Below are 23265 nucleotides of genomic sequence, written 5' to 3' on the forward strand. Positions count from 1 at the left end.
TTCTGGTTCTGCTCCTCTCTTAGCCAGGTGCTCGATCCAGTAGAACTGGTTCTAAACTGGTTTATCGGCCTAGATAAAAGGTGATAAAATAACAGCTCTGAATGAAGCAGTAACCTGATGAGTGACATTAGTTTCTGTCTGTCTGCAGCTTGACCCTCACAGACACATCAGATCATATGAACCAAACATCATTTCTGTCCTGATAGACCCACGTTTTACACGGGTTCTGGGTCCTTATTCTACTCTTTCCAGAAACTGAAACTCAGCATAACTCACCGTAATAATGAAGCAGAGAAAAACTGTTTCGTTTAGGACAGTTTGTTGGTTTCTACTGAGGGACAAAGTTTCTTCTGATTATATTGACAGAAAGAAGCTGAACTAAGCTTTATTTGTCTTTCTGTGGACATGACTGTGAGCCCAGTAATGCAAACTGGGTCAGGGACACAGAGCGGAATAAAAGCAACAACAGCTTTCAGGGTCCATGAGAAGACGGGGGGAAACAGACGGACTGAGGAACTCTGATCTCTTCTAACTGTAGGTGATTTCATTATTTTATTCTCAGGTTTAGCAGCAGATTCATGTTTTTTGACAAGTGATTTAAAAACAAAAATGTTCCAAAATGAATTTGATCACTTCATGTAATGAGGAGGTGGGATGCTGTTGTGTGTCCAGTAGGACAGTCAGCTGGTGAAGCAGCATGTTATGTGATGGCAGAGAGCACTGGTGGACATTGGAACAGTTAGATCTTCTCAGGAGGTTCAAGCTGAAGGAGAAATCCTCAGACCAACACACCTGGTTATGTAGAGCAAAGCAGCATCATGGCTGCTTTTGCACTGATGAACAGAAAATATTTATTATGGATGGCTTCATGAAAACTGTAGGTGATCTTATTTTGAAGGGACCTTAGGATGGAAGCTGGGTGAATAAGGAGCCAAAGTCCAAAACAACCTAAAAAGACCTGAAGGCCTGGAGATGTATTGATCCAGTCCTTTTAAAACCGTTACCATATAAATAAAATCATTCATGTTTTTCTGCTTCAGCATAAAAGAGAAAGAAGTGAGGAGATCATAAGGTTTGATGAACACTACAAATAAAGATATTTCAAACACTTGGAGATGGAAATGATCTGCATGGTTCTCCAGGAGCAACAGAACATTTTGGGACCCAAACATATAAAACAGTAGAATGTTCGTTCGTTCGTTCGTCGTCTTCCGCTTATCCAGGACCGGGTCGCGGGGGCAGCAGACTCAGCAGAGACGCCCAGATGTCCCTCTCTCCAGACACCTCCTCCAGTTCCTCCAGGGGGAGCCCAAGGCGTTCCCAGGCCAGCCGAGAGACATAGTCCCTCCAGCGTGTCCTGGGCCGTCCCCTGGGCCTCCTCCCGGTGGGACGTGCCTGGAACACCTCCCGAGGAAGGCGTCCAGGAGGCATCCGGTATAGATGCCCGAGCCACCTCAACTGGCTCCTCTCGATGTGGAGGAGCAGCGGTTCTACTCCGAGCTCCTCCCGGATGGCCGAGCTCCTCACCCTATCTCTAAGGGAGTGCCCGGCCACCCTACGGAGGAAGCTCATTTCAGCCGCTTGTATCCGTGATCTCGTTCTTTCGGTCATGACCCAAAGTTCATGGCCATAGGTGAGGGTAGGAACGTAGACCGACCAGTAAATTGAGAGCTTTGCTTTTCGGCTCAGCTCTTTCTTCACCACAATGGACCGGCACAGCGCCCCCATTACTGTGGCAGCCGCACCGATCCGTCTGTCGATCTCCCGCTCCATTCTTCCCTCACTCGTGAACAAGACCCCGAGATACTTAAACTCCTCCACTTGAGGCAGGAACTCCCCTCCAACTTGAAGAGGACAAGCCACCCTTTTCTGGTCGAGTACCATGGCCTCGGACTTGGAGGAGCTGATCCTCATCCCAGCCGCTTCACACTCGGCTGCGAACCGCCACAGCGCATGCTGTAGGTCTTGGCTAGAGGGGGCCAGCAGGACCACGTCATCCGCAAAAAGAAGAGACGAAATCCACTGGTCCCCAAACCAGACCCCCTCCGGCCCTTGGCTGCGTCTAGAAATCCTGTCCATAAAAGTTATGAACAGGACCGGCGACAAAGGGCAGCCCTGCCGGAGTCCAACATGCACTGGGAACAGGTCCGACTTAGTGCCGGCAATGCGGACCAAACTCCTGCTCCGCTCGTACAGGGACCGGATGGCCCCTAATAAAGGGCCCCCGATTCCATACTCCTGGAGCACCCCCCAACAGGGCATCACGAGGGACACAGTCGAATGCCTTCTCCAGGTCCACAAAACACATGTGAACCGGTTGGGCAAACTCCCATGAACCCTCGAGTACCCTGTAGAGGGTATAGAGCTGGTCCAGTGCTCCACGGCTGGGACGAAAACCACACTGTTCCTCCTGAAGCCGAGGTTCGACTATCGGTCGGACTCTCCTCTCCAATACCCTGGCGTAGGCCTTACCAGGGAGGCTGAGGAGTGTGATCCCCCTGTAGTTGGAACACACCCTCCGGTCCCCCTTCTTATAAAGGGGGACCACCACCCCAGTCTGCCAGTCCAGAGGCACTGTCCCCGACCGCCACGCAATGTTGAAGAGGCGTGTCAACCATGACAGCCCTACAACATCCAGAGACTTGAGGTACTCAGGGCGGATCTCATCCACCCCCGAAGCCTTGCCACCGCGGAGCTTTTTAACCACCTCGGTGACTTCAGCCTGGGTGATGAAAGAGTCCAACCCCGAGTCCCCAGCCTCTGTTTCCACCACGGAATGCGTGATGGCAGGATTGAGGAGATCCTCGAAGTACTCCTTCCACCGCCCGATAATGTCCTCAGTCGAGGTCAGCAGTCTCCCGCCCCCACTATAAACAGTGTTGGCAGAGCACTGCTTCCCCCTCCTGAGGCGTCGGACGGTTTGCCAGAATCGCTTCGAGGCCAACCGGTAGTCCTTCTCCATGGCCTCACCGAACTCTTCCCAGTAGAATGTCTCTGAATGAAATGAGGTGAACTTCCTGCAGCTTTTTACTCTGTTTCAGTGAAAGATGTGGAGCTTCTTCCTGCTCGTTGGTCTTCTCTGCTCCAGCTGCCAAGCCTCTGTGACCTGCAAAAATGGAGATGGTGCTCAAGTGGACTGGTGAAAAGTCTTAACATGCATATGATTTACCTAATGATCATTATAGGATAATTCTTATTAAGAACTCATTTAACACCAAAATGTACTTTGTGGCCAAATTATGAAAGAAAAAAGTAAAATGTTGGAAGAAAACCTGGATTAACTGTTTCAGAGAAGCGTTCAAAACATCCTCGGAGCTCCTGATTGAGGAAGGAAAACAGCCCTCAGTAAACATGGAGCCTGACAATTAACCTGGTTGGAAACAAGCTAACTGATCAGCGTTAATCTCCATGGTAACATCAGAGTCACTATGACACTGAACCTGAAAAAAGATGGATGAACTCAGGACAAGAACACTATCAGTTAAAACCTTATGTGTGGTTCTTGGTGTCACATTTAGTTTTCTTCTTCTTCAGGTACATTTTATACAAGGCACCCAGAATGTCCTATGCTACCACCTCTGGCTCGGAGTATATTTACATCGATTCAAATGGAAAGAAACAGTTCAACAACATCAACAGCCCTGAAGGTGTTCTTGCAAGAACTCTTCAGCCTCTCTTCAGACCAATAAGAAACATGGTGAGGATCTGTTCCAGAGCTGGACTAAAACACATGTTCTGCAGAACATGGGCATGTTCTACAGAGCATGCATGACTTCTCTGCTCCAGCGTCCTCCCAAAGTCCAGAACCATGCATATTCCTATTAGGGGGGATTTCTAAATCCAGAGCAAAGGTTTAAAATTTTGGGTAAAATGAGTAGCAAAAAGGGATTTTATATGTGCTGAATCTTTGTATCAATAGCAGCCACAGATAGAGAGTACTTCTTCATGGTTGGTTGAGCAGAAAAAAGATCTGTGAGCTTTGAATGGATGATGGTTTTGTTTTGTAGGAGGAAACCTTTGGATTCATCATCTACAGTGATCAACCTCCAGGATGTAGTGCAGATCCAAAGAAGTTTGGCCACAGTAAAGGTAGAGAGAACATCTGATTCTTCTCAGACTGATGGGCAGCAACAGTTGCTCATCTAAGGTCATTGCTGATGTCTTTCCATCTTGGCATTGTGTTAACACGCACCTGTATCCTCCAGAGCAGCACCTGCTTTTACAGAGGTGCTCACGCTGATGAACATCAGTCACTCCACGCATCTGATCTGCAGCTCTTTAGCGAACGTCTCATGAGCCTCTCAAAGACTGAGTAACTGGGGCTTTCATCCTGCTCTGCTCTGTTCATGCTTCAACACCTCATCCTGCAGCTCTGCAGCTCATTGATCATCTGCTGGCTAACCTCTATATACAAAAAATAAGAATATTTCTCAAAGGTTCATTTATTCCAGCAACTCCATCAGTGAAACACTTTATATAGATTAATGTTTTCCAGCCTTTATTTAATGTTAATTATTTTCTGCTTCCAGCCAATAAAGCATTTAACTTAAGAATATTACATCAGGCTAATAAAAAATGTGGGCTTAATGAGAAGTGTGTCTTAAAAGTTGGCATTTACTAAAAGCACCTTTAATCTGACAACCGACCCTCATCAGAACCAGGTTCTGGTTCATGGAATATGACTTCTCCTTTCTCCCTGCTGCACGGCAGATTGTTTGTAGCCTTCAGTCTCAGCGATCCAGCCTTGTCATGGATCAAGATGTCTAATTTCTACTCATCCCTTTTAGATATCTAGATATTTAGATATCTAGAAGAGAGTCTGTAAGAGGACTCTCTTCTATCCACTGGGTTTTCTGAGTTGTGGATTGCTCTGACGCCATTTTTCCTTGTATTGGATTGTTTCCTGAATGCCAGCCTGCTTCTACCCTCTCTTTCCTTTTCCCTTCAGAATATTGATCTTTTTTCTCCAGTTATAGCAGGACATCCAGATCGGCATCCTTAGATCCATCCCATTTCTTTTCATTATATGTGCCTTTTCATCCCGGTCCTCCTTTTCCCTGACATAAGCCCCAGCCAGAAGACCGTCTCTGAGAAGTATTTGTGCACCCCGTCCCAGAGCTCAAGGCAGCCTATTATCACCGTCTGCTACCATGTCATCACCAGCTCTTGACTCAAGCAGTTTCTTTCACCTGGTTTCTCACGGCTGGGTTCCTCTCTCCTGGGATATCACCCAGTGCACCCTGGCTCCAGCACCATGTGCTGCACCTTTATCTACAACATCATCATCCAGAATGCCAGCTCCTTCTCTCAAGCCATTTACAGCATCATGTTTACCAGAATCAGAATCAGCTTTATTGCCAAGTTTGTACACACAAACTAACAAGTCATTTGACTTTTCTGTCAGTGAAGATTTTTTATTTTGTTTAAAAATACATACAAATGACTTAACAATAGAATACAATGTGAGATCACTCAAAGTACACTACCTGTCAAACGTTTTAGATTAGATTAGATTTAGATTACTTAATGGGTCTCTTTATTTTCATGACTATTTACATTGTAGATTCTCACCAAAGGCAACAAACCTATCAATGAACACACATGGAATTATGTAGTAAATAAAAAGTGTGAAATAACTCTAAACATTTTTATATTTGATATTCTTCCAAATATCCTCCCTTTGCTCTGATTCCTGCTTTGCTCTCTTGGCGTTCTCTCCATGATCTTCATGGTTTTCCAAAGAGTCTTGAAAGAACTTCCCAGAGGTTCATTGAGAGAAGGTCAGAGGTTCATATTTCAGTCATCACAGGAAAGGGCGGCTACTTTAAAGAATCTAAAATATAACATATTTAAAGTTCTTTTACAATTTTTCATTTGCTACATAATTGCATATGTGTTCATTTACAGTTTTGATGCCTTCAGTGAGAATCTATCAACAATGGAAATACTCATAAACATAAAGAAGACCATTAAATGAGAAAGGGGCTCTGACCGGTAGTCTATGCATGGTGTTGTTCTGGAGCTCTAACTAGTACGAGTTCATCAGAGAAACAGCCTGGAGGGAGAAACTGTCTCCACTACCATCATCCAGTCTGTCCTGTCTTCATCCATCTCAGTGTGGTTTGGATCATCCACCAAACAGGACAGGTCCAGACTGCAACGAATAATCAGGACTGCAGAGAGAATAATCAGAGCTGACCTTCCCTCCATCCAGGACTTATACAGGTCAAGGGTCAAGAAAAGAGCTGCTAAAATCTCTGCAGACCCCACACACCCTGCACACAAACTATTTAGGCTTTTACCTTCAGGTGGCGCTACAGAGCGCCTTGTTTGTTGTGTGCACAAACTTGGTAAAAAACAAAGCTGATTCTGATATGCTCTAGTATTGTTTGGTTTACTTTGTCTCTCGTCATGACAGCCTGTCAGCCTGAAATCTGTGCTTCATTGGGCGGCCTTTGGGCCAACCATTTGTTTTTTGGGGTTTTGATTTGTCCCTCCTTCTGAGGGCTCTTTCGAACAAACGAACCAAAGCTCAGGAGGTCATCACTAAATATTTAACCCTGTTTGTTTTAGGAAGCTATAAATATCTGCATTTTATTGGTATCCTACAGCTAGTCTGATCTGCTGCTGAGATCATTTAAACATTCAGTCTTTGTTCTTTCCTGCAGGAGTTGTGATGGTGGACAGAACCAGTACCGGAGTCTGGATCTTACACAGCACCCCACAGTTCCCTTTCAGAAGAGACCTGCACAACTTCTGGCCTCAGAGTGGAAATAAAAATGCTCAGACTTTTATCTGTGTGACATTTAACTATGACCAGTTCCGTGAAATAGGTATGAGTTCATTGAAAACACTGCAGAATTAAGGGTTTATTACTGGGAGACTGACTAATAATTTTAACTTGTGTTAAATATTTTCAGGAAGACATCTGCAGCACATCCATGCATTTCCATTCGAACATTATATTCCAGACATTTTTCATCAGGAGCTTCAAAGTGCTGTGAAATGGACAGAAGAAGCTCCATCTATCAGTAATCGTGTTAATGTTGCTTCGCTGACATCAAGAGGGAACAAAGCCTTTAAAATCTTTGCTAAACAAACCTCAGATGAGGAAGAGGGTGAGATTTCTTGGTGTTTAATATTCTATAGTAAAATCAGTTATACAGTAGCTAATTCATGTTACATTTAACTGGCCTACTGTTTCTGACTGAACCGTCTTCTGGAAACTCACACCTTTCATTTCCTTCATCTTTAATCTGGAGACCGAGAGATATCAGCTAGAAATAGTTGGGCTCACCTCCTCTGGAAGCCCTGGAACCCAGCTCATTGAGAGAGGCTGAACTCTATAGGGGCTCGGGTGAGTTTGCTTGTCTCCCTCCAGCTCAGTCGTCTCATGTTAGGGTTTACCCTGGTGGATGGGAGAGTCACATGTTCCTTCAGGTCAGGGAGAGGTCTCTAACTGTTGTTTTGGCCTATAGGCTGCGCAGCGGTGTAAACTTCAACGCCTACATGGGAAACCACAGCGACACCTGGAGGAATGGCCTCCCCGCTCTAAACCAGAGTGGTGTTTCATTGTTGGACTTCTGTTCCAGTCATGGATTGTCCATAAGAAACACCATGTTCAAGCATAAGGGTGCCCTTCAGTGCACTTGTCATCAGGACACCAAAGGCGAGAGGTCAAAGATTGACTTTGCAGTTGTGTCTTCTGACCTTTGGCTGCATGGACCCTCGGTTGAAGAGAGGGGCTGAGCTGTTTGCTGATCACCACCAGGTGGTGAGGTAGATCCACTGGAATAGGAGGAAGCCAGACAGGCTTGACAGGCCCAAGCATATAGTTTTATTGGGCCTGGCTGGCTTGTGGAACTCCTGAGGCAGCTGATGGATACTGTGAGGTCCGACCTGGGCAGTAGCAGAGGCCCAAACTTGAGCCTGGGGGGGAGTTTAATGAGGCCATAGAGAAGGACTGTCGATCGGCCTCGTAGCGATTCTGGCAATCCATTCGGCACCTCATGAGAGGGAAGCAATGCTTCACCAACACTGTTTACATCTCATAGTGTGTCATGGAATAGTCTTAGAAGATTTCTCAAACTGAACAGTGTAAGAAGGCCATAAAACTCTAAATGGATCAGTACCAGACAGAATAAACATAGAATTCCTCCAATCAGGACAAAAGCACCATATATACATCCATGCTGCATGTCAGTAAAAGGAGCACTTTAAGATGGGTTTGGTTCAAGCTGGGCAGCAGAAGATGGAGTCTCTCAGGGACACCCTGATCTCTTTTGGTCCACTAAAACTGATAATGAGACAGAAACTGTCACATTCAGGTTTGGGGTTGGACCGAAGCGCAGACAAGAGCTCGGGAGCAGCATTTCAAGCAGTCTTCAGCTTTATTCAAAAAAATGAAAACTAACAAAAAAACACTACCAGAGTCAGACATCCAAACTTACAAGTCACTGCAGGAACATGCGGAACTCAAGTATGGACGAGGGCAATGAACGTAGGTGAGAAACGAGAGGAACCAACGGGGAACAAAGAACACAGACCAACCAATATACAGAAAGATGTGAGAGGGGAACAAAGGGCAGATAATCAAATGTTGGAATTATTAATCTGAGAATATTATTTAATATTTTATTTTAATATTTTATCAAATAATATTTGGGTCATTTAAGGATTGTCCTGTGAATACCAGCCCAGTAAGGTGATGGTATTAGGACAGAATAGAAAGGTGTGAGACGAGCTCTAACATTATTGAACAGCATAAACTCTGCACATATATGGAATAAATTCACACAATTTCTTAAAATACAAGAATTTATTAACAAAAATAAGTCAACTCAAAGTCAAACATATTTCAATCAACAAACTCTTTACTTTGCTAAAACAATCCAACTAAACTACCAAGCAGAATTAAAGAATAATGAAGACTAATGGACTATGTACAATATAAACAAGTTGATTAAAGATGATTGGAAATCATGACCAAAAAGAGTGATGCAATATTACCATGAAATGTTTATGCTTGAGAACCAAGGATTATCTTGAAGAATCTGGAAATGAAGTTAAGTTAGTCTTGGAACCAACTTAGACAATAATCAGCAACATTTAGACAACCATTCACAATGCAAGATCAGATTAAATATTATTTTAATAAAATAATGTTTTAAAGAATGATCTGCTGAATAAAACCAACCTTCTGGATGAATAATTTTCAACGGTGTCTAATTAGCTGCCTTTATTTATTAAAATAATATTTAAAGAAATATTATTTAGGAAATATTTTGGAAAAAGGCCAAATCTTTCTGGAGAAATGGGGCTTAATGGTGTTTACTTAGTTATCAACTCTAGTAAATGATGTTTAGGAACTTTTATTCACTAGCTTGAAAACTAACAACCTTTCTGTTAAATACTCTTTAGTAGCAGCACGTGTTCTTACCGGTTAGCATTTGAGCTAACAAAGAAGCGGATAGCTTAGCACCAGAATCAACACATACCTTTAAAATACCAGGGTTAATATAAGGGTTAAAATCACCCTTTAAATAAAGTTTGTCTTAACTTTAAAAACACTTAACCTTATGAACCGTGGTGAGGAAACGTTGTCCAAGGGCAATGTTTGAAGAAGGTATCCACAGTGTACAAAGGGTTAGCTTCCCGCTAACCTCCTCAGCTTCTCACAATCAGAAGGTGCGTTCGCTCTCTGAACAAAAGGGTTAGCTCCGGAGCTGCAGCTGGGCGGCTCGTCCTGTCCGCTGCGGTCTCTGCTGTCTTCTTCCAGACTGGGAGACCGCGTCTTTGCAGGAGTTTCTCTCGAATACCGTTTGCTCCTACAGGGCTCGGAGAGACAGTCAAGCAATGCTTGTACATTAATTACCCCCATTCATGAATGAAAATACCAGATACACAGACAGTATTTCATCCGTATTTAACTTTGCATATGATCGATGATCGTATGACATCCTTGGATCCAGTTGAAGAGTTTATGTCTATTTGCCAGCAAAGAGACATCAGCGCGCTTTTCTCCCCTATCCGGTCCCTCTGGAAGGCCGTGTGGAAGAGGGCGGATGTAGCAACAGCTGTGCTTTTATTTGGGTAGTGGTGTCACATGAAGTCCGCAGTTATCCCGTTTCCTGGCTGTGCCGGAAGAAGGTTAATGCACTTTGTTTTGAAAGTTCCAGAAAAGTCCGTACCGGAGTTTAATGTTGAAATCCATGGCTGTGGGTCCCAACAAAAGAAACAGGGAACAGGTGTGACAGGGACGCAGGGAGACAGAGGGAGCAGGTGAACCTAATATGAAGACTAACACAAGAGGGAAAGGACTAATACAGTAAAGAGAAACAACCCTATGCAAAACTAAAGACAAAGATAAAATAACCCAAAGAAGCATAAGAAATCTAGAATAACCAAGAACTAAAGGGTAACTGAGAAAACTGGAGAAAACCCTGATTACAAAGTAAACAAACCTAAACCAACCCTAAAAGGATCAAACTGAGAAAGGAACAGAGGAAACGAGGACTGGAATAAAAGTAAACAATAATAAGGCTAACCTATAAAGGAGGGACTAGAAAATAACGATGAACAAAGCTAAGAGGGACAAAGAATGTAAGAGAAACACACACTGGGAGGGAGAAGGAAACCACAACAGTCAGGAAAGTAAAAACAGTAACCAAACATGAATACAAACCAAAAACGAGAAACATCTAGCTAAGGTAAACAAAACACAAAACCACAAACAAAGACCAAAATGTCACACCACGACAGAAACAACTTTCTCATTTTACTTCAGTCAGTCAAAGGAGGAAAGCTAGATGTCTGATTATGTCTCTTATTCTTGCAGATGGAGATCTCTACATCAGTATTGCCAAGGACATCATGAGTGACGTGTACGTCCAGACATGGGGCTGCCAGCGGGACCGTTCAGATTCCTACTGTCCCTCCAGCAGCTACAAAGTCACCAACATCAAAGACGTGACCTTAAAGGATCTGTGGACATGGAAGCCTGACAAGGACCATTCCAAATGGTGTGTAGCTGTGGATAATAACAGACACTGGACCTGCATCGCTGACATGAACCGGGCCGCATCTCAGTACCTGCGGCATGGGGGCGCGTTGTGCATCCAGGATCAGCAGGTCCAAGTCCAGTTTCGGGATTTTGCTAGGCATCCTAACATCTGCCGGAAACGTCCTGCCAGTATACTGCCACCTGATAGTTATTCAGACTGTTGATTGCGACAATTTTCACTTTCTACAGATAGGTTAGATCAACATGACCATAACCTCCTGAAAAGGTATTCCACCCTCAGTTTACTGTCCCTGATTTGGACCACTTCAAGACAAACAGAACAGAATGTCAGTAGAAATGAATCTCGGTAAAATAACTGCTTGTTTACTCTTATCTGTTGGTGTGTTGATGCGGAAAACATCGAATTTAATAAAAAGCAGCTGCTCTCTGATATCAGCCACTGATCTGTTGTTTCTGGTCTGTCTGAGTAATGACTGTCCTGTGTTGCAAAGTTCTTTGTCTTTAACTCCTGTAAAATGTGCTTAAGGAGGAGAAATGACAGAGGAGACAGGTTTTTGGAACCCAGAAGACAGAACCATGCTACTAAAATCACAGCAACTCTATGAGATGATCTGCTTTCCAGAAGCACTTTGACCCTTTAGGTCACCTTTTAATGTTTCCATAGACTCTGAGCTCATGTTTCACACCATCATCCCTATTAAGAACACTGCAGAACCTGATCTGTGTTTGGACTGTTTTAATCCTGTGAAGCTTCCTGAGTTATCAGAAATATTATCTTTATTTAAACCTTCAACTTGTATGTTAGACCCAATCCCAACCAAATTATTTAAGGAAGTGTTCCCTCTGATTACCAGCCCCATTTTAGATATGATTAATCTATCCTTAGTAAATGGATCAGAACCACAGGTCTAGGCTGGTTTAAATGTTATTTATCTAACAGATATATAATAAATCATCTTCGATTCCATCTATGGAGTACCACAGGGTTCAGTACTTGGGCCAATTCTCTTTACTATATATATGCTTCCAATACATAAAATCATCAGGCAGCATAGGATAAATTTTCACTGTTATGCTGATGATAGTCAGCTTTACTTATCCATAAATCCTGATGAGCCCAACCAGTTAGATAGACTACATCTTTGACTAGGACATGTCATTTAAATCCCATATTAAACAGGTTTCATTTGACACTTCGTCAAATGAAAGAAAAGAAAAAGAATATAAGATAAAAATAAAAACTATACAATTTTTCCAACAATAGCTACAACTCTTTTGAATATTTAATCCTTAGTTTTTCTCATCCAAATTGCAAAGTATAGTAGATCATTATCAGGCGATGCTGTAACAACCTTTAAAGAATCTGTTCCACTTTTAATTTCCTCATTATCACTGAAAAAGCACAGTGGAGGGCAATAATTTTGTTTCTGCCCCTTCACAAATTGATTCTTTTGTTCATAGTGTTTCTTCATCATTGCGTGATGCATTAGACAATGCAGCCCCCTTGAAAAAGAAGGTAATCATTAATAGGAGACTAGCTCCTTGGTTTAATTCAGAGCTGCGTACTTTAAAGCACAATGTTAGAAAATTGGAGAGAAAATGGCGCTCTACACACCTAGAGGATTCCTACTTAATCTGGAAAAATAGCCTACTGTTGTATAAAAAGACACTTCACCAAGCTAGAACAGCTTATTTCTCATCATTAATAGAAGAGAACAAGAATAATCATAGGTTTCTCTTTAGTACAGTTGCTAAACTTACACAGAGTCAAAGCTCTGTTGAGCCATCCATTCCCTTAGCTCTTAGTAGTCATGACTTTATGGGATTCTTCTTAAATAAAATAGATTATATTAAAAATAAAATCTTTGACATACTCCTGAAGATGATTACTTCATCCTCAGCAAGTGAGACAACATTGGAAATAGCTGCAGAACCTGATTTGTGTTTGGACTGTTTTGATCCTGTGAAGCTTCCTGAGTTATCAGAAATATTAGCTTCATCTAAACCTTCAACTTGTATGTTAGACCCAATCCCAACCAAATTATTTAAGGAAGTGTTCCCTCTGATTACCAGCCCCATTTTAGATATGATTAATCTATCCTTAGTAAATGGATCAGAACCACAGGTCTAGGCTGGTTTAAATGTTATTTATCTAACAGATATATAATAAATCATCTTCGATTCCATCTATGGAGTACCACAGGGTTCAGTACTTGGGCCAATTCTCTTTACTATATATATGCTTCCAATACATAAAATCATCAGGCAGCATAGGATAAATTTTCACTGTTATGCTGATGATAGTCAGCTTTACTTATCCATAAATCCTGATGAGCCCAACCAGTTAGATAGACTACATCTTTGACTAGGACATGTCATTTAAATCCCATATTAAACAGGTTTCATTTGACACTTCGTCAAATGAAAGAAAAGAAAAAGAATATAAGATAAAAATAAAAACTATACAATTTTTCCAACAATAGCTACAACTCTTTTGAATATTTAATCCTTAGTTTTTCTCATCCAAATTGCAAAGTATAGTAGATCATTATCAGGCGATGCTGTAACAACCTTTAAAGAATCTGTTCCACTTTTAATTTCCTCATTATCACTGAAAAAGCACAGTGGAGGGCAATAATTTTGTTTCTGCCCCTTCACAAATTGATTCTTTTGTTCATAGTGTTTCTTCATCATTGCGTGATGCATTAGACAATGCAGCCCCCTTGAAAAAGAAGGTAATCATTAATAGGAGACTAGCTCCTTGGTTTAATTCAGAGCTGCGTACTTTAAAGCACAATGTTAGAAAATTGGAGAGAAAATGGCGCTCTACACACCTAGAGGATTCCTACTTAATCTGGAAAAATAGCCTACTGTTGTATAAAAAGACACTTCACCAAGCTAGAACAGTGTATTTCTCATCATTAATAGAAGAGAACAAGAATAATCATAGGTTTCTCTTTAGTACAGTTGCTAAACTTACACAGAGTCAAAGCTCTGTTGAGCCATCCATTCCCTTAGCTCTTAGTAGTCATGACTTTATGGGATTCTTCTTAAATAAAATAGATTATATTAAAAATAAAATCTTTGACATACTCCTGAAGATGATTACTTCATCCTCAGCAAGTGAGACAACATTGGAAATAGCTGCAGAACCTGATTTGTGTTTGGACTGTTTTGATCCTGTGAAGCTTCCTGAGTTATCAGAAATATTAGCTTCATCTAAACCTTCAACTTGTATGTTAGACCCAATCCCAACCAAATTATTTAAGGAAGTGTTCCCTCTGATTACCAGACCCATTTTAGATATGATTTCTCTCAAACCTCCAGTCGGTCGTGGCAGATGGCCGCTCACACTGAGCCTGGTTCTGATTCTGCTGGAGGTTTCTTCCTGTTAAAAGGGAGTTTTTCCTCTCCACTGTCGCTACATGCATGCTCAGTATGAGGGATTGCTGCAAAGTCAACACCAGTGACTGTCCACTGTCTCTACATGCTCATCCAGGAGGAGTGAATGCTGCAAGTCACTGACTGGATGCAATCTGCTGGGTTTCCTTAGATAGAAAAACTTTTTATCCAATTTGAAGAAATAACTGAATCTGACTGAACTGTTCAATGATTAGGATTAATAGGAATGATTGAACCTGACTGTTGTGAAGAACCTTGAGACGACATGTGTTGTTAATTGGCGCTATATAAATAAAACTGAATTGAATTGAACTAATTTATCTTTAGTAAATGGATCAGAACCACAGGCTTTTAAGGTAGCTGTAATTAAACCTTTACTTAAGAAACCTTCGCTTTATCGAGATGACTTGAAAAATTACAGACCTATATCCAATCTTCCATTCTTATCTAAAATTCTTGAGAAAATAGTTGCTAATCAAATGTGTGAACATTTATACAGCAATGACCTGTTTGAAGAGTTTCAGTCAGGTTTCAGAGCTCATCATAGCACTGAAACAGCTCTGCTGAAAGTCACTAATGATATTCTTCTGGCCTCAGATAATGGACTTGTGTCTGTTCTGGTTCTGTTAGATCTCAGTGCTGCATTTGATCCAGTCGATCATAATATTCTATTAGAAAGGCTGGAATATGCTGTAGGGATCAGGGGAACAGCGCTAGGCTGGTTTAAATCTTATCTGTCTGACAGATTCCAGTTTGTTCATGTAAATGATAAATCATCTTTAAACTCCAGGGTTAATTGTGGAGTACCACAGGGTTCAGTACTTGGGCCAGTTCTCTTTACTATATATATGCTTCCAGTAGGTAAAATTATCAGGCAGCATAGAATAAATTTTTACTGTTACGCTGATGATACTCAGCTTTACTTATCCATAAATCCTGATGAGCCCAACCAGTTAGATAGACTACAAGCATGTCTTGAAGATATAAAAACTTAGATGCTAGAGAGATGAACAATAACAATAAGTTTAGCATTATGTAAAAATATGGATCAACAAAAAGGCAAAATTAATCAGATAATCTTGTTATTAAAGTACGACCCAGAAGTCAAAGGCCATCCTTTCTATGTATATTATTCTTGGTCATTTAACACAAATGTTCTATATTTTTCCTGGCATATTTTGTTTGGCATATTTTCCCATTTATTCCAATGATTAAAAAATGTTTAGGTTTTAATTAACTGTGAAGGTTGATTTTTCCATTTTGTAAATATCGACGCAATTTGAGCCCATTCTTGGACAGTTGGTTCCTTCTGTACCATCCGCTTTTTTCTTTTCCCTGCTGCCATAAGTATATTCCAAAGGTATCCATCTATTTATTGTCTTATAGCCCAGAAATATGGTTTCAAAGCATGGTGAAATGGAGTTTATACGAAAATTCAACATGGAAGACTCACCACCCCGCCACGTCCAATCACTCCTCACTGGCTGCTCCAATCAACGGCAGGTCCGCACTTCTCCTCGGCCAATCATCTCCCGGGGCATCACTTTTAAAGACTTTCTGCATGGAAGACACCGCTCTTCAGCTGAGCTTCGACGATCAGCTCCAACATGTCCGACTAGTTTCTGGCGACTTGGCAGTTCCCCGCACTGTTACGTTACGAATCCCACCCTCCTTCCTCCTCCTCCGCTCGTAGGACCGTTTCGACTGGCCTCCTGTCTTGATCGTCGCAGAGGTCGCCCTGCCTTCTCCCTGGCTCCCGCTGCTGGGTCATCTGGCCCGGCTTCTGCAGCGGTTCTCCTCCGATCTCGTCTCTCAAACTGATCTTCCCGCTCCCCGGTCTTCTTCTACTAAGGTCATCCCACAATCTTCCCTGCTTCATTCATCTCATCCATGGATTCTCTCCAGAACTTCATTTCATCTTTTACTCAGCTTCTCCGGGAGTTCGCCTCCAATTCTGCCACTTCCTCTTCTCCGCTCCGCCAACGTTCAACACGCTTCTTGGCTCCTCCCACTGACGTTCACCATGGCAATGCTCGTCCTGGCTCGTCTCTAAGGGTGAGATGTATCACTTCATTCTCTTTTCTCAACTGTTTCCTCATACATTTTCCCTTCCAGCATGCCGTGTTTCCCACTCCTCGTTTACATCCAGGTAGATCATATACTTCCATGCATTCTAACATCTCACTCAGGCTCTGCTCCAAATCCTGCAGGCGCAGCTCATTAATCTGGTTACTCTCATTTTTACCATCTCCTGAGGTTGACCACTGTATAGCTTCCCTGATGGCTTTAATGCTGTGTTTAAATGATCTACTCCCCACCTTTTTTAAGAATCACCTTTGGTGAACTTCCAGCCGCCTTTAAGCATTTCAGAGACATCTTCTGCTCTGTTATCTGAGCATAGAATAAGTGCGATACCCATCCGTCCCTCATAGTCGACCTACATTTCATACATGGCTTCCAGATTTTTCTATCAATATCACAAATCCTTCTCCACCAAAGCTGCATCCACACTCGCTCAATAATGAGTCTGCCTAGACTGGTTTAGTCTCGCCACTGAAATTTCATCATGACGCTATCTACCTCTGATTCCTGTGACTCAGTCGGCCATCAGAGCACTCTTTGTTCTTCTCTTCCTTTCTTCCAGCATTTCTGTGCCAGCCAAACTCAGACTGCTGGCTTCCAGCTACACTCTCCTTACGAACTGGAAACAGTCTATCCCTTGAGTGCTTTTACCACGTATATTTATTAAATTTGTACTCATCGCCTTCTATATTTTCTCTGTACAATAAAATAAATGCAAAGCAAATTATATTAATTGTCTGTGACTTTACTTAGCTTATTATATTAAAACTAGTAAACCTTCGTATTAGCTCCCTCTACTGGCAGCTTTTAAAAGCAACCTGTTTGCTCCGTAGAATATCTAAATATTCATTTACGCATTCGAACATTTATACCAACCTTCTTCCCTTATTAACCAGGCGCTAAGGAACCATTTACTATTTTGATATACATCTTATCTATATCTTTTCCCGTCTAATCGTGGAGCACACTTTCTCTCTGCATATCGGGTCGGCGCTGCGTTGTTCAGTTTGAGACAATGTTCCGCCGTCTCTGTCCATCAGCCTACTTTTAACAGTATCTCAGATTAAGCTCCTTCTTCTTTCAAACCTTATTCCTTCGCCTGGCAAACCTTTGAAAAACTTAATAAATTTTACATTGCTAATAACACGTCATTGTACCTGGTTTACATTCAGTCCTAGCTTTCATTACTCATTGTTTTGAACACCACCGTTTTAAGCTCCCCTACAGCTGCAGCCTTTTAGTTGGCATCAATTTTTATCGAAACATCATCTTTTTGAGCCCACTCCGAGCCTTTTCACTCATTACGCATTAAATTCTCCTCAAAGGCTTCTGAAAACATTGCAGTCCGCAGCCTGACTCCCGGAGATCTATTACACTTCCCCTCCGTGAAAATCTTCTTATGACCCTTAGCTCCGGCGGTTTTTCGCCTTATTTCAAATCTCTTCTCTCCAGCGCCTTCCTCCTTGCCTTCTACGGCTTTCTTAGACTAAACGAATTTACTTCTCCTTCTAATTTATTCGTGCCATCTAGAGATTTAGCCTTTTCAGACCTCAAGTTATATCCAGACTATTTTAAGCTGTACTCCAAACAAACCAAAACTAAGTTACATGTTTCATTTCCATAGCTCGCCTCGATGGCCTGTTTTCTACTTTCCAAGCCGTGTTCACTTTTGCTCGCAAACGTCACAAATCAGCTCACCCTTCATGCCCCTTTTCCTCACTCCAGAAGGAGTTCCCATGATCGCCTCCTGGTTCCTCAAATTTCTGAGGAAAACTTTGTTCTATGCAACCTTCCCCTGGTCAGTTCTCAGGTCACTCATTCTGAATTGGGGCAGCCACTTCAGCAGCTACCCAAGGAGTTTCCACATCTTTCCTACAACAACTCGGCCGCTGCTCAACTTCAGCATTCACTTCATATGTCCGCCCAAACTTCTATTCTGGGTGCTCTGCTCAATGATCTATCAGCTCTTAGGTAAGAGCTTCTGCATTTATTGGTGGTGGTTGGCCTTTTCAGTTTAAACTTATCCTTGTTATGTAAGATCATTTCATCAAACCTCATTCTATCCCCTCATTTTCTTCAAGGCGCCCATCCTCCAACATCCGTCAGCTGACGATATCTGTTATGACATTTCTTCTCATCGCTTCATCCTCTCTAGATCAAGCTCCCTCTACGCCTTGTCAGGCACACGCCTCATCCATCTCGGCGCCTTGTCAGGCACACGCGGTACAAAATATCATCTACGCCATTGGCAGGCATTTCATTCAGCCTTGGCAGGCTCACCCACGCCATTGGCAGGCGTTTCTGAACATGCCTTGGCAGGCATCTCAATCTAATGCCTCGTCGGGCATTCATCTAGCCACCTTGACGCCCGGTCAGGTGCAGCCCCATCTTTGCCTGACCTGGCATCGGCCATTTACGCCTCTTCAGGCATAACTCAGGTGAGCCCATTCGAGCCTAATCCATTAAAAATGTTTGGTCTGAGTTTTTACTCCCCGCTCATCTCTGATCATTCATAACTAACTTCCTTTTCCTTCAGTTCAGCCTCAGCCTGACCTCGGCCCTTTTGAGGGAAGACGTACCTAATCATAATCCTATGGTGTTTATTCAAACCCACTTCATCCTCACCGTTTACATCTTCCTCAGGGGTCTGAGCACCAAAGAAATAATCTTTCATTAATAAACTCTCTAACGTCATCTTATTGTTTCTCCATTATGTGAGTCTTTCCAGGTTGAAATGGAGTTTAAACGAAAATTTAACATGGAAGACTCACAACCCCATCTCGTCCAATCACTCCTCACTGGCTGCTCCAATCAACGGCAGGTCCGCACTTCTCCTCGGCCAATCGTCTCCCAGGGCATCACTTTTAAAGACCTTCTGCATGGAAGACATCACTCTTCAGCGGAGCTTCGACCCTCCTCCACCCCTTCTCCACCATAGACTCCCAACTCCTTCCATACCAAGGCCTACGCCACCACCAGGATCGGATCCCGAGGGGGAAGACGTACCTAATCATAATCATAAGATGTTTATTCAAACTCATTTCATCCTCAGCGTTTACGTCTTCCTCAGGGGTCCGAGCGCCAAATAAATAATCTTTCCTTAAAGAACTCTTTAACCGTCATCTTGTTGTTTCTCTATTATGTGAGTCTTTCCAGGTTAAGTGTAGATTTGGAAGATATGTTTAATGGCGTTGCTAATATCATTCCCAGAAGATGTGATTCTGATAATGATGTGCGCTCTGGCATCCACAGATTCTCCAACACTGACTGTTTCCTTGTGAGACCTGAGCACTTTGACGGTGGGTAATAAAGTAACGCGATGCACTTTTCTAACAGGATTTCTTTTTGTGCACCTCCAAGGTGATACATTTGTTCCCATTCTCCGTCGGATATTACAAGACCTGGCTTATTTCCCCATTTATCTTTAATATATCTAGTTGAGTGGGTATTAAAGTTAGTAATAATCTTACATATTTGCGATATTATTTCTTCAGGTTTTGATCTTTAAACTTTATTAGTTCAATCAGTGGATTATATTGGTCTGTGTTGTGTTTGATGATTATGATGAAGGTATCTATTGAAATCTTTTTTTCTATTTTGAAAGGTGTCAGGGTCTGAACTGCTGATCATGCCAGTAATCGGTTTCCTCACTAGGTGTCGCAGGAGTCCTGGAATCTGGAGGCTGACAGGTGCAGCCTATCTGGTCATCAGCCACTGTGCTATAAGAAGGAGGACTGCCAGCACTTCAGCAGCTGACTGTTTTGCCCCCTGTGGTATTACACCCAGTTCTCCTCGAATCTTTTGTCTTCAATGTTTGTCAAAGCTAAGCTCCTTAGTAACTCTACTCCTACCACACAGGTTTTGCTCTATGCATTGTTACCTTGGTTTCGAAAAATCTTTGGAAAGTCCCACGGACCGTGAACCTCACCGGACATCTTACCTTGGCTGGCAGTCCGACCGGATCAGAGTATCGTTTCATTTGCGAACCTTGTCCACCCTCCTTGAAGGATTACCTCCCTGGCTCCTGTCGGCACCTCACTCTGGATCAGCACTCAGTCCCGACGCGTTCTCTCCCTGGTGGACACCGACACCCCATCAGTAAGCATATCTGCAAACTGCGTTTTGTTTCCATTATCTATTACTTACCCTTGTTCCTCCCCATCACAGTTCAGCCTGGCGTCCTTGTCACCGGACCCTCGTTCTAGTCTTTAAATAAAATAGCTAAAATGTCCTTGGTTTCTGAGTGCTCTCTGCATGTGGGTCAAGTCAACAGACAGAACTATGACAGAACAGTCAGCCCAGCCGGACCCAGCAGAGGCACTCCTTAGGGCAGTTTCTGATCACAGTCAGCAGATAGATTCCCACAGTGCGACCCTCCAGTCGCTTCTTGAGCAACAGCAGCGGGCTGGTCAGCAAATAGATCAGATGGCTACTATGTTACAGCGTGTTCTGAACCCTACATCCTCCACCGGCTGTCGAGACATCGACCTCTTTCTCAGGTGCGTGATGTCACTTCCCCTAACCCAGAAAAATTTTCTGGTGAGCTAGGAAATTGTGGTGGCTTTCTTTTACAGTGCGTTTTGGTGTTTAACCGATCCCCTCATGCTTTCCCTCATGACGATGCTAGGATTTCGTTTATTTTAGGGCTTTTGACTGGTAGAGCATTCCGTTGGGCGGAGACGCGTTTCACCAACCCCTCACGTTTTGACTGCACGTTTGATCAATTTGTGTCAGAGTTTAAGCAGGTTTTTGAGGTGGCAGTGGATCAGACCGCTGTTGCTCGCCAATTATGGACCATGAAACAACGTAACCGGCCCCTGGCTGACTTCACCATAGATTTTTGTACTGCAGCAGCCGCTTCAGGCTGGAATACTACTGCCCTAAAGAGAGCCTTTTTCCATGCTCTAGATGAGGCTCTAAAAGATGAGTTGGCCCTAGTTGATGAACCGGAGGAGCTTAATAAGTATATTGCCCTGGCGGTCCGTTTGGACGCCAGGATGAGGGAAAGGAGACGCACTCTTGTAGAACGAAGCGCTCAGAGGTCCATAGAATCATCCATTCCACGCTCCTCCACTCCTTCCGACTGTGCTATCGAGCTTCTGCCCGGGGCTCCATTACCCACTAGCCGCTTATTTAAGATCTCTCAGCCCGAACGTCTAGTTATGGAGAAATACTTAGCTGACTCATTAAGCTGCTGGCCTCATCCGCCCCTCGTCTTCTCCCCTAGGAGCAGAATTCTTCTTTGTGGGTAAAAAGGACGGTAGTTTCCGGCCATGTATAGACTATAGCGGACTAAATGCCATTACAGTTCAAAACAAATATCCATTACCCTTACTCTCTTCAGTCTTTGAACCGGTACAGGACGTCACCATTTTCACCAAATTAGATCTCAGAAACACCTATCATTTAGTACATAACCGCCAGGAAGATGAATGGAAGACCACCTTCAAGATGCCTGTGGGACATTTGGAATATTTGGTCACTAACCCTAACCCTATTGATAATCTCATCATTCCACTGAATTCTAACTAGTGAAGCTGAGTCACTGGTACGAAACAGCTTTAATCCACATTTTCAGGTGCTAATAATATATTGCTTTTACTGGTACTGAAGTTGAACTAAGTAATAACAGTCCATTGTAGTCTAATTAAGAAAGCTGGGTCATTGGTGTAAGAGCAGCTAAAGTCCAAATTACTAATAATATTTGGTTTTTGCTGGTAATCTTTCTGAGAAATCTTAAAATCTATGAAAAGTAATGAAATCACACATTTAGGTAAAGTAAGATAGGAGGGAAAAATAAATCATATTTCAGGCTCTATTCTTAGCAGAACAGAGTCTGAAATGGTACAAAAAACCTCAGCAGGGGTAAGCAACACACACATAAGTAAAGATTCACCAAGGGTACGGTGGAAACTTGAGGGTGCGAATATATAAGTCTGAGTGTGTTTGCAAGAATTAGATTCTCAACACTGATAGAAGCACCATTGTCCTTGAGAAGAGAGGTGGAAGTTTTATCAATCATAGTCCTATCAGCACACAGCTGGTAGGGGAGTGCTGGGGAAGAGCGACGTGTTTATATAACATCCAGGAGATATTTTATCGACAGCCAGTTAGCAGAAGTTGCCAAGTTCACATTGAGGCGCCAGATTTAGAAAAACAATAAATGTTGTGGTTCAGGCAGTTGTGAATTTCCAACTACCTTAAGAGTTTTACTGGTGTGTCTCAATTGTGAATCCAAATAGCCAAATTTGCGTATATCTTCCTCTACTTCCTCCCTGCCAGTCTTTATCTTCTGCAGCAGGTCTGAGCTGATCTGGTGCTGTCCTCCTTGGCTTCATCTGACCTCCATCAACATGACCAATGCTGGCATACAGTGGGCTGCTACATCTCTGCAGCTTGTTCCTCACAAGTAAACCAGAACCAACTGAAATGGACATGACTTCTGTCCAGACTGAAGACCATCTGACCAGAGTTGTAAAGGCGGCTGTTCATAGCTGCATTTACTGTATTCTCCATGTTACTGGAACCAGTCTGAGTATCATCTTAATTAGAGAATCAGAACTCGCCCTAACCAAAGAAAACACCACTGGGTCTTGGTTCTGTTTGTTAAGTATGATGGACAAAGTCTGTTCTGTGTCTGCCTTGTTTGTCTTTCCTCCCACTCTTGTTGGTTTTGTGCCCACTAATGTAAACTGGGTCAGGGACACTGGGAAGGCATAAAAGCACCGAGAGCTGAACAGCCCACAGTTTCAGCATCA

The 23265-nt window shown here is 42.8% G+C and overlaps 1 protein-coding gene across 3 annotated transcripts; it reads left to right on the forward strand.

Annotated features, from left to right (window-relative positions):
- The first annotated feature begins 442 nt into the window (after window positions 1–442).
- LOC124872143 (deoxyribonuclease-2-beta-like) lies at window positions 443–11458 on the forward strand. Of its 3 annotated transcripts, none has more exons than XM_047371860.1 (7): window positions 443–534; window positions 3042–3139; window positions 3535–3697; window positions 4008–4089; window positions 6669–6833; window positions 6921–7118; window positions 10838–11458. In XM_047371860.1, exons 2-7 carry the CDS (start codon window positions 3048–3050, stop codon window positions 11224–11226), a joined length of 1089 nt encoding a protein of 362 aa, XP_047227816.1. In that variant the 5' UTR covers window positions 443–534; window positions 3042–3047; the 3' UTR covers window positions 11227–11458. The 3 variants fall into 3 exon arrangements, with proteins under 3 accessions (XP_047227816.1, XP_047227818.1, XP_047227817.1); XM_047371861.1 differs by having other exon boundaries at window positions 467–534; window positions 3024–3139; XM_047371862.1 differs by lacking the exon at window positions 3042–3139.
- The last annotated feature ends 11807 nt before the right edge of the window (window positions 11459–23265 follow it).

This window comes from Girardinichthys multiradiatus, chromosome 8, assembly GCF_021462225.1.
Source record: "Girardinichthys multiradiatus isolate DD_20200921_A chromosome 8, DD_fGirMul_XY1, whole genome shotgun sequence".
Taxonomy (NCBI): domain Eukaryota; kingdom Metazoa; phylum Chordata; class Actinopteri; order Cyprinodontiformes; family Goodeidae; genus Girardinichthys; species Girardinichthys multiradiatus.